Source organism: Dermacentor albipictus, chromosome 6, assembly GCF_038994185.2.
Source record: "Dermacentor albipictus isolate Rhodes 1998 colony chromosome 6, USDA_Dalb.pri_finalv2, whole genome shotgun sequence".
Lineage (NCBI taxonomy): Eukaryota > Metazoa > Arthropoda > Arachnida > Ixodida > Ixodidae > Dermacentor > Dermacentor albipictus.
In genome coordinates, this window is record NC_091826.1 from 121,353,797 (window position 1) to 121,365,921 (window position 12,125).

At 44.1% G+C, this 12,125-nt stretch overlaps 1 protein-coding gene across 4 annotated transcripts in view; it reads left to right on the plus strand.

The window, feature by feature from the left end:
• The window catches only part of LOC135913795 (RNA-binding protein 5), a 67,515-nt gene that overhangs the window by 42,810 nt on the left and 12,580 nt on the right, over positions 1-12,125 (plus strand). For all 4 annotated transcript variants that reach the window (XM_065446486.1, XM_065446483.1, XM_065446485.1 and 1 more), the window contains 3 exons: positions 1,919-2,186; positions 5,623-5,738; positions 10,620-10,836. In XM_065446486.1, coding sequence (XP_065302558.1) covers positions 1,919-2,186; positions 5,623-5,738; positions 10,620-10,836 — 601 coding nt within the window. The remainder of the gene's footprint in view (positions 1-1,918; positions 2,187-5,622; positions 5,739-10,619; positions 10,837-12,125) is intronic.

Consider the following 12,125-nt stretch of genomic DNA (forward strand, 5'->3'; position numbering starts at 1 on the left):
GGGACAAGACATGGGAAATAAGGAAATCTGCACTACATGTGTAGATGTGCCATGAACTGGTGCTCTTCCCTACTAAATTTGCTGCGTTTTAAATCTTACGGCAATTAGATAAAATATACTGCCATGCTTTTGGCTTGTGATCTGTTTTTGCTGCCGAGGGCGCCATACAACAAGCACTTACCAACCAAATTCGTTGTGTTATGGTGACTTGTTCCGGAATGAAACAGAAATCTTGAAATTGCATATAAAACCCAACAGCATGCTGATTGTTATCTAGTAATCTAGTAAGTTCTGCGAGATGTTTCTTTGTGTCTCATATGTGATAAATTCAGAGCTGATTAAGAAAGCTTGTTGAGCATTACCTAGAATATAGAGAGCAGACAAGACATTGCCTGTGTAACTACTAATCAGCTTGTAAGCACTCTTCTCCCTTAATCTATTTTGGTTTACACTGATAGCAATGCATGAAAAAATAGAGCATTATCAATGGAAGACATGAAGTGAGTACAAAATTGTTGTGGCAGTTAACTTCCCTCTAACGAACCCCATGGGAACTGAAGCTAAACTGCCCTTAAAGGCTTGAAGCATGTCTGGCACATCCAAACAAAGCAATAAGCATTTTATTGGCTGTTTCATTACAACTTAAAGAAATTTTGGCCACATTTATGTTGCCTTCGCAACCATGCAAGAAAAGAAGGTAGCCTTTTCCATTACTTTCACTTTCAGGATGACATTATTTATGAAGTGACTTTATTTCAAGCATTTGTAGAGCATAACAGCCTAAAAGCTGCCGTCACTAAGCAGCGTCACCACTTTGAAAATCCTACCACCAGCAGGCCTTGAGAGTGACAAGTCCACTTGTCGGAAGCGTTGGCTCCTGCTTACACCTTGTTCGTAAGCAGGCATCGCTGTGTTACGAAAGGCTTTGAAGAACTGAAAGTTTTTTTTTTTTTTCAGCTGAACTTTCCAACTTTTTCTTTCTATAGATATATTTTTTTTATATGTAGTGTAGTGTCCAATGCAGTTCCCACAGTGGCCGTTACATAACTTCTTTCAAGTTATGTTTACCTGCTGCATTCTGTTGCAGCATTCTGTGGCTCAGCCAAAGGTTGTGGATTTGACTCCCAACCACAGCAGCCACATTTCGTTGGGGTTGAAATAGAAAATAATTGAGTACTTAGGTGTAGGTACATGTTGAAGAGCCCTGCGTGTTCAGAATGAATCTGTTTCTCTCCATGACATCCCTCGTGGCATTGTTTTACGAGTTTAACCCTTTTCATGATGGTTTATTATCGTAGTAGAGCGGCAAGTTGGGCTAGTTAGTGCAAGTTCTTCTTGTAATATGGGGGTTACTGCACTGTAAACACACGGAGAACAGAAGTAGAAGTGGACAGGACGTGTGCAGTCCTGTCCACTTCTATTACAGTATTACAAGATGTATTACATTATTACAGATGTATTACAGTATTACAGCAGTATTTATTACAAGATGTTTATTATCCTGAATTCTGCCCAAAATGGCCTCAAAGCATCGTTTACCCAGCATGTTGACCACTTATTGTAGGAGTAAAGTTTAGCAGCATTATACAAGAAAATTTAAGAAAACCAAGTGTCGTTGATGATCAACATTAAAATTGACAGAAGATGAAAAGTACCGTCAATGAGCTGAGCTTGTCCTTGGCTGTTTTTACCAGAAGCACACGGATGAATGTGGCTCGTCCAGTGCATGGAAGGGGTTAGATCTCGTAAATCAATCAGTCAGTCAATCAAGTGAAGTCGATTACAGTGAAGTTTTACGGCATTTTCATGCCATGCTGTAGAGCAGCATGCTCATATGTTTCACACACACACCCATTACGGGTATATCTGGGAAGTTTTCCGGCACTGGTGTTGCAACGTGACTGGCACTTCTGTGCAGACCGTGTCAAGCCTGGGCACAGTGGTTGTGGACGGTGTGAGCTACCCACGCTACCCCGTGCCTGACGTCTCCACCTACCGGTATGACGAGAAGTCGGGCTACTACTATGACGCCTCGACGGGCCTGTACTACGACGCCAACTCGCACTACTACTACAACCCTGAGGCCCAGCAGTACATGTATTGGAACAACGAGAAGCAGACCTACCTGCCAGCACCCACGTCCACAGCCACTGCTGTCGGCGCCAATGCCACCGATCATGCTGCAGGTACGATTGACTCTTCTTTCTTCACGGAGGAAGGGGGTGGGGGGGACCTTTCACTTTCAAATATTTTTTTTATTTTGGGGTAGTTTTTGATGAAACCTGCTGAGTTTACGTAATCCAATGCGCTAATTTAGGATATGCATTCAGTTTTGTTCCAAAGTAACTAACTTTTTAGAAATAAAACAAATTCAATTTTTGCAGAACTTGTTTGGAGTTGAGTTTGTTACTAAATTATATGTGATGTGATGAAGATTGACATACAAAAATGGTACTGAATGAGCAGAGTTTGCAGGGCTACAAGAATGAATGCTTAAGGTATTTGAGCCAAAGCTATAGCATGTCACTTTTTATTGTAAGAACCCACATTAGCATCCAGCACAAACTATTACTTTCCTTTTAATTTTGTCATTCATCTTGTAAATATTTAGTCTTACTGCACTGTCTGATTTTGTACCTTTCTCACAAAAAAGTTATTTTGATAGGATGTAAGTATAACAAGAAATATTGGCACTTGAAAGCTGCGACATCATCAGGAATGCATTGTTGAGAAAATGAGGAAAAAGATTGCTATTATGGCAAAGGCTAAATCGGTCAAGGATACAGGGGTCCGCTCAAGCAAATATAAATGCTCTATACCAACCTCGAACAAACGAACATGAAAAGATGTTTTGCCCAACTTTCGACTACAAGGAGCAGTGTCTGCTCTTTAAAGAGATACTGTAGAGAAACACCGAATCAGAACAACTCTAGTTTTGTTGATTTTGCAGTAATAGATGAATTTTGGCACGAGAAAATTAAGGTAAAAGTTTGATTTTCGAACTGCACGCCGAAACCCAAGCGCTGCTTTCTACTGTGACGTTGTGGATTGCAAAGTAATTTCTTCAGGGCAAACACGGGGAAGGTGGGAGATGGAAATTCAAGAGGATGAGCAAAACGAGAACAAGGTGAAAGCAGGAACCAACGTTTCGACAAGTGGACTTCTCTTCTTCAAGGCAACATATGCTATTTTCACCACAGGAAAGCATATGTTGTCTTGAAGAAAAGTCCACTTGTCGAAACGTTGGTTCCTGCTTTGACGTTGTTCTCGTTTTGCTCAAAGTAATTTCTTGTATTTTGGCCTCTCTGGTTCAATTGAAGTTCTTGAAACGTCCCATGTTCAGTTATTGGCTCATTTAAAATACAATATAGTTCATTCCTGCCACTAAATATTTAACTATGCCCTAGCTGATGACGTTAAAATCCATGATCTCATGGTGTGGAAATGTCAAGGCGGCTTTGCCACTTGTCTTTGTTTTGTTTTTTTCTTTCCTGGCCAAGTCAGACCAAGTGTCTTCTTGCGATAATGGTGGCTTAAGTGCTATTGTAAAATGGTCATTTATTAACACCACTCAAATTATTTTATTTTTCTCTTTGGACGCTAAAGAGAAAAATTCATTGTTTCTCTGGCTTCCTTATAGCAGTGTCTCTTGAAGGGACACTATAGGAGACGTACAGTAACTCTGAATCACACTAGACTGATAAATATTCTTTCAAGCGTCTGTTCTTTTTTAAAATTGGAGTGACATCTTGGTTACTAGCAGAGAAAATAGAGGTTTAAGTTAAATTCGTTAAAATTCTTGTGCTGAAACCTAGTGCTGGACCATGTCGCCGATTCCGAAGCATTTCTTTTTTTCATATTTAAATCATTGCAGCTCATTAAACAGTCTTGAAATTGTCACATTCAGTCTTTGGCCCTTTTAAAATACAATGTCGCCCATCCTTATCAACAGTGATAACACATTAACTAGGCCCAATCAGACACCTTCAATATCCACGATGTGACGTCGAGTTGGTGCGGTAATTAAACAGCAGTGATTCTTAAAAGACAAGGTACAGAGTGGGCCAGTCAGGGAACATTGAGTTAGGTTAGGCAGCTTATCTTTCCTTCCACATTGATGTCTCATTTTCTTGTTAATTGAATTCTGTTTGAATTAACAGTGTAGTAATTTTCTGTGCTTCCCTTGGCTTCATTGTGTCTTGGCATCTGTGGTGATCGTCATCAAATTTAATTGTACTGGATATGCGAGGTATTTGAGAACACGGTTTCTATTCGTCCTAGATGTTAGCATTCTCATTCTATTTGCCTGGCCGCCTAACTTCGCCTTCACCAACCCCTCTGTCACCTATCTAGCATATTTATTCCAAGGTATCGGCTTCTAATCTGACGTAGAAGACGAAGCCGTATGCTATTCCAGTCGCCTTACACGCCGGCCACAGCAGCTTCGACATTGCCACCTTCTTAATACAGTGAAACCTCGTTAAGCTGTAGTTGGCTGGAGCTCAGAAAAAGTATGTACTAAATGGTAGTACTGCTTAACTGAAATAGTTTGAGATAGCGCACTTACCTGTCAAAAACGAAACTGGGTGAAAATGCAACACCTTGGCAACAACAGAGGCAACAATGGCGAAAAGTCAAACCTCGTAGCCGACAACTCTTCACAGTCGCAGCAGCGCTGCCGAGCAACTTCTTCGCATTCCAAATGCAACACACCGTAGTCAACAGCAGATCCCTGTCGCATGCCAGCGCCAACTTCTTCGTGTCACGTTCGATAGCACGAACGATGTCTAATTTTTCTTCTATGCTGAGCACTCGGCGTCTTTTTTATCCGAGCTTCGAGTCCTTGATTGCACAACGCCATAACGCTCTCTGGCACGGCGCCAGAATCCCGAAATGATGTTGATGTTGATGTGGCATCACGCGCAAACGCACAGGGCGTTAGGAGGCCGTTGTTCCGATCTTTGAGGCTTGTTGTTCCGCCGGGCCGCCCGACGGGGATGACGCATCGTCGTGATTGTGCGACCAAACGTGCAAGCACTATGAGTTAACCGATACGTACGTAATAAGCTGGTACAGTTTATGCGGATACAAAATGCATTATGTTCGGTGGTCGCTGAGTGGGGGATTTGACTTTACTGCTTTTAAAATGAAACTACTGTTTAAGCAGGTGCGGTTTAACGAGGTTTTACTGTAATTCAGTGTGAGCTGCTATTTTGTCTTTAAAATGGGGCAGGCCGAAAATAGGAGTTTTTGATGCGCAGCGATGTGTGTTCAATGCATTCGCTCTACCAAATTGCCACCGATATGAATGCTGCTGCTATTAGCGTCACCACTGCAGTCACCAATGGGATAGGGTGCCTGCGTGAACAACCAGCCCAGTTTGAATTATCCGAAGAAGGCTAATTTTCGGATCAAAATAACAAACATTTAGTCCCATACAAAAGTGGGGGCATAGGCCAAAGCCTTTGGTCGGGATCGAATTACCCGAAAAATCCAATTAACCAGAGTCAAATTAATGGAAGGTCATGTTTCTTTATGCAGTGTACTAAATGCACTCGCACAATCAACCCACGATTTAGTCTATGTGCCGTGTCCGAAAAGATTTCTTTAATGTGTTTGCAGCTGCCAATGCAGCTGGGGCTGCGGCAGCGGCTGAAGCGGCCGATGGCAATGACAAGAACAAGGGCAAAGCCAAAGACAAGGAGGACAAGGTCAAGATTGCCAAGAAAATTGCCAAGGTAAGTAGGCACCAACAGGATTTATCCCTGCTGGCGTGGAATGATCCTTCGTGGCAGTTACTTGTGTAGTTGTCTCGACCAAGATACCTGGATCTCAGCGTTCTGGCTCACAATGACAAAGCAGTGTTGTCTTCACATGTCACTGCTTTATAATTTTTCAAAAATATTTTTGCGAGTGGAGTTTTGTGCTGTTTTGAGTTTTGAGAAATATATACTCCAAATATGCCATGGAAGGCATTGGTGTTTCAGTTAACATTCGTCACTGCTGTGTTTTTCTGTCTGCATAGAAACATACTAATAACTGGAACAGCGAAGCATTTTGTAGCAAAATTCGAGTCCTCATTTCTTGAAACTGTGCTTCATTTCATAATAGCACGCAATGCCACGGAAGCTACGCAAGTACAGTCGAAAGCTGCAATAACGAAATACCCGGAAAACGCCCATAGGAGTCGACGCATTTCATGACTTACGACAACGAAACTTTTTTTTTGGACAGCAATCCATCCCGCATTAACACAATTTTCTGCAACGGCAGCCCACATACCGTATATACTCATGTAATGGCCGCACTCGTGTAAAAGCCGCACCGAGAACTTTGTAAAAAAAGATCCTAACAAAAATGTATTTAAAAAATTGCCCACATATAAGCTGCACCATTGATTTTTGAGAAGATTGGCAGTGTTATCTATTGTGTGGTGTAAGAATTCCGAAACCTATTATATATTTTTTAATCAGTAGCAAAACATGGCAGCAATCCCGAGTTATAAGCGCCTCCAGGTAGCAAAAGCATAGCCTCCAAGATGCTGCCGTCGCTGGTCTGTGGAGCTTCACCGTTTATTGCAGACAGCAGGTGGTGTGCTATGGGAATAACCAAGGATAGCAAGAGCCAGTACAAGTGATTACTGTACTTCATTAAAAGCAAGCATCACCAAAAATACTTGTAAAAAAAATGAATGCTGTGAGTTTTTCTACGTGTAATGGCCACACCCTCAATTTCCACCCCAAATCTAGAGGGAAAAAAAACACCTGTGGCGACTACACGAGTATATGTTCAGTATTATCTACTCACGTAACACTAACAGTGTCTAAAACCTTCTCGAATGCATTGGTTGTGCCCTTAAATTGTGTAAACTACCGTCGCAGTGTGCTTGCATAGCCGCCGCCATTAAAAAAGAAAATGTCATTGGAGCACTTGCACCTGGCAACAGGTGACAGCAATGATGGTGATGATGATTGTGCTTTGTTCTTTGCAATGGGTAAATACTGCACAGTGTTCTAACCGTAAATTTAATATTCATTTAAAAGGAAATGAATAAAGTCAAAATAAAGCATAGGAGACCTCGCAGTAGGTACATTTATATCTTGTGTGCCATCACGGCATGGGCGAATTAATGTGACGCGGAACGCCTGCATGGCATGGTGATGCATGATCACTGACTAGCCAAATCCACACCCGCACGTGAAGACCTAAGTGGTGCTTTGTGTACCGTGCACACGATAGTGTGTGCAGTGTGCCTGGTGTGTGCAGTTGGTGCCAGGCTGCTTCAGCTGGGACCGTCTGCTTTGCCAAGATGCTGCCTCCAGCTAAAAAGAGGAAACGTTTGATGCTACAAGACAAGGCTGCAGTTATTGCTTAGGTTGAAAAGGGCAGGAATATGATAGGGATCGCCGACGAATTTGGAATTGCTTGCAGCTTGCTGTCTGCAATTATGAAAAACAAGGTCTCCATTCTCGGTGCTCTAAGAAATGGTTCAGTAAAATGTGTCCTGCCGTGATAGCAAATTGTTTTATGCATGCTGACTTCATTGCCACTCAGCAGGCACCATGTGCCAGTTGAAAAACACCGGAGGAAGATTTACCCAAAGGCACAGTCGTCGATTACAGTGCCACCATCGCTGACCAATGCATGAGACAAACTTTGTGCCATGGAAAATGAAGTTCCAGATGCCATCATTGGTCAAAGATCTTGGTGCACGAGGTGACCAACGAGGCCATCATAAGTAAGGTGTGCGAAGCTGACAATGCCGAGGACCACCAAGGAGCAAAACATTAAGGGAAGACAAACCCACGAGATGTGTGAGACACCTTCGACACAATTTGTTCGTTTTTCGGAGAGCACCATGGCTACACGACGATGGACCACTCCTTGCAGTCAAGTTGCTGTCAAGGCAAGGCTTGGCGAAGTAAGCTTACTGAATTCTTGCAATAAATTTTCTTCTTGCAAGCCATTTCCCGGTCTTTTGTGTCTCATTCTTGTGGCAATGAAATTCCCGCACCAGGTGATTTCATTATTGCGGGTTTCGACTGTAGTGCGGGCACACAGTCAACGACTGAATTTTCGCATGCCCAAATTTTTGGACATGCCTGATATTTCGGATGTCTTTGTGGCACCGCCACGAGCCCCATGGAATCAATGTATAAGGACATCTGAAGTTTCGGACGCTCGAACCCCCCGCCATCCAATTTTCCGGGCTTTTTGACGCGACGGAAGGTCCTTTGGCTCTTCTTGCAGCGCTCTTGCGCAGGAAATCGACTTGCAGCCGAAGCATATCACTGCTTTGAACCACAACTAGCCAAATCTAGCCGTCACACACCGATTTGGTCTGGCCATGCTGGCTCTGTTCATTGCCGCACTTCCGCTTCCACCTCCGGCGGAGTTTCCGGAGCGGCGCCATTTCGTTTGTTTGCGTAAGCCACGTTTTGGCTAGCGTGGTGTGTGGTTGTGCTGTTGTGTCGTGCGCTCTGCGACGCTAGGCCTAGGTGCTTCGACACTCGTCTGCGAATTCCACTGTTCGCAGTTTGAGGATTTCACTTGCCTTCGATGGCCCCCACTCCGTCTTCGTCGTCCTCGCCGGTGGCATTGAAGCACGGAAAGCAGTACCGTCGGTTAACGATGGAGAAGAAAGCCGCCATTATTAAGCAAGTCGTGAGCAGCCCATCACACGCTGACGTGAGCAAGGAGTTCGGCATGGAGCAAGGAGTCAGGTTGTGGAGGATTCAGAAGACTCCGATGTTGAAAATGAGGAGCCAATGCCTGCGCCGCCTACAAGCGCTGAGTTGACGCGAGCACTGTTGACTCTTTCATCGGTGTACAGTGCTGACATGACCCTTGCTCAGATCGAGGTGAATATGATCGCATGCAACCGGAACACCATCCAAACAACAATCAACAAGTTCTTCAAGCCACTGCAGCAATAAAACCGGCTGCCCGACGATGCACACGTACATAATAAACCGGCAGTCGGCTGCATACAGAGTTTTTGAATGCGTTTTTTTCGTAGCCACTTCACTGATGCTTTGGCAGGGTTTCGGAAACCTGGTACTTCGCCCTTTACCTCTAGATTTGAGAAAAAAGAAGTGCGTTTTTTGCATGCATTCATTTTTTCGGACTGCCTGAATTTTCGGACGTTTTTATGTTCCCTAGAGGGTCCGAAAAACCGGTTGTTGACTGTACAAGTCTCACTACGCACTTTTTCGCAGTGCAGTGTTTTGTCTACAACACTTTCTAAAGCTTAACTTTTTATGTAATAAAGTTATAATGTGGAGGTACGTTTACGTGAAATTTTGCATTGTTTATGCACCTGTGCACTTCAATAGTGTGCGACATTTACTATGCTCTGGTAGCGATGCAAGCAATGCGCTGTGGCCACTGGTCGCAGAAATGGGTCACCCCGCTCATTTGGTGGTAAATTTGTTTAATCTATGGCACCTTTCACATAATAGTTGCATAATAGTTTGCGAGATAAAAGTATGAGCCTTTTAAGCAGCGCTGCCTGCTGTGTATACACTGCATCGAAAGAGAGTTTCTAGTAAAATGGTATGCTTTCAGTACTGCCCGACTTCAATCCTGTAATTACAACAAATCCCCTAAACTACACCCTAATCAAAAAAATTAATGAGTGACATACTGGTTATTGATAATCATGTTGGTGGTTATATCATGTGAATTCTAGTGTATGTTGCTGCTGCAAAGCTTGGTCAGTAACAGTTATCATTTGCCATGAACCCCCTATTTTCAGTAAGGATGAAACCTGCAGCATTTACTTTTGCAGAATGAATTGTCCATTATTGTCAATGTCATACAGCTCTTTATTGTACTCTGTTGACCACAACATGCCGTCCTCTGCGAGGTCCACGAATATTCTGCTTGAACAACGATGGTTGCCCATTCCCCCACCAGCCATTTCTCCTGCCTCTCCAGCGACACGTGCAAACCTCTGGAAATGCCAAAGACATTGGCATGGCTTGGTTGCCACTACCTTGACGTGTAAAATAACTTTCAAAGCGAAGCATTCTTTGCCTCTTACCAGACTTACTGGCTTAGGTAGGTAGGTTCTCGTTTTGCCTCGATTGCGGCCTCTTCAATTGAAAACATAGGAAGGCGATTAAAGGTCTAGTGGAAGTCGATGAAAGACAGTCTTCTTAGGTGAGCTGAGTGTGAGAATGGTTAGTATGAACCGTACAATTAATTGTGAGAGCTGCGCTAGAGCGACATTGTATTGATGTTAACTAAAGGTTGAATTGCCTTCCAACTTTTTCATCAGTTATCGTCATGATCATCATCATTACAAACCCAGAGGCACTTGACTTTAGACTGTGCTATCTCTTGAACTGGCCCACAACAGAGGCTTGAAACAGATGTGAGAAACAGCATACTGGATACGGAAAAGCAGCAGTAAGTTGCCAATGCAGACATTGTCTTCAAAGTTAAGTTTCCATTGGGGGGATCTGAACGCTCAGTGCAAACAGCCATAGCTCTACCCATTGAAATTTTTCTACGTTAAAGAACTAACTATCCTTCGCGCAAACTTTCGTTAAGTTGTTCATTGTTCACTCTGTAACTGTGCATGTGTGTGTATCGCTGTCCTCTCCGTATTGCAGGACATGGAGCGTTGGGCCAAGACGCTCAACCAAAAGAAGGAGAACGCCAAGCAGGGCCTGGTGGCCTCCGCCCAGAGCTTGGCCGACGAGCGGCAGTCGGCGGCAGCCGACGCGGGCTTTGCCATCCTCGAGAAGCACCAGACCACCACGGTGGACCGGCTAGCCTTTGGCGGAAGTCTGCTGCAGCCCAGCGTGCCCGAGAGCCCCCTGGCCGCCGGTGAGTTCAGACTCCCTGGCTGTGTTAATACTTGCTTTAGATGGCAAAGTAGACAGCAGCCATCTTGAGTCTCATTCTAGTGGGTGGTTTTTAAAACATGGCGTCTAGGAGATGTTTCCGGCTCCCAATTCGCTACCGGTGCACGAAGCCAGCAAAAGCATAACCTTTGAGGTCTAGGAAGGGTACTGGTTTAGGGGAGTTGGTAGCAATTGCTTCGAGAGCTGTTACCGTTGCCTAGACAGCTTCGTTGCTAGCACATGGATTTATACACAATCTATTCTAACGAAGTCATCTTGGAATACAGCTTTGCAAAGACAGCGCCGAATTAGAAAAAGCTGCCGGCTGCTTTGTTATCTAAACAAAATGGCTGCTGAGCAGGAAGGTTGTCTGCTCATACGAAAACATAGTCACCACTTTTTTAGTTTAAATTATGCACTGCATGTTAAAACGTACGCATCCCACAGTAAGCTCGCAAAATTGTAGTGCATTTGGTGCAGTAAAAAAATTTGTATTGAATGTCTTATGTCGCAATTTAACTGTAAAGCAGTCTGGCGACACTGAGTGGTGAGGAAATGAATGGGCACCGCAGAAAACGGCTCCCTCGGACAACAGAAGCCGTTCTCGAAGGCCACGCTTGTGTGTACTGCAAACACCGGAAGTGATTGTAGGAGCTGGAAATACGTCATGGCTGCCATGGGTTGTTTTGTTTTTGCATGTGCATCTCGGCACATCTCTGCGGTTTGCTACTGCTTTTGTAGCACAAGTGAAGGAATTGCAGGCACAGAGACGCCGTTGGCTACGTCGTTGGCTGCTAGAGCACATGTAGAAAGACATCCGATGTGGTCTCAGACTGTTTCATAGCAGACGACACAGAGGTGGCCCCTCAGTTGTTGATGTCACCTAGCTTTGCCAACATGGCGGTTGGTATCGGTAGGAGGATCTGAAAGGTAGCGATTTCAAATCGAAATTTCAGGCTAAAATGTGCACGGAGACCTTAATTCTTTTGTGTGAATGGCCATATTGGGGCCCTCCACACTCAGTTACAAATGTGAACCGAGGACTGTTGGATGACTGTGTTAGGACCGCTTTAAACTGACGTGTGGACAGAAAACTGAGCTGCGTGAATATGTGTGCGAACACAGAACACGCCTATATGGTACAGTCTGCATGCCTTCCGTTGGCTAATTGGCCCAATCTTCGCAAAGGCTTTCCCCTTTCGAAATTCGCACTGCTCGTGTCACCGTTCCCTCTTTCTGCATCTCGTTATCTTTTCAATCGGTCCTGCCGAC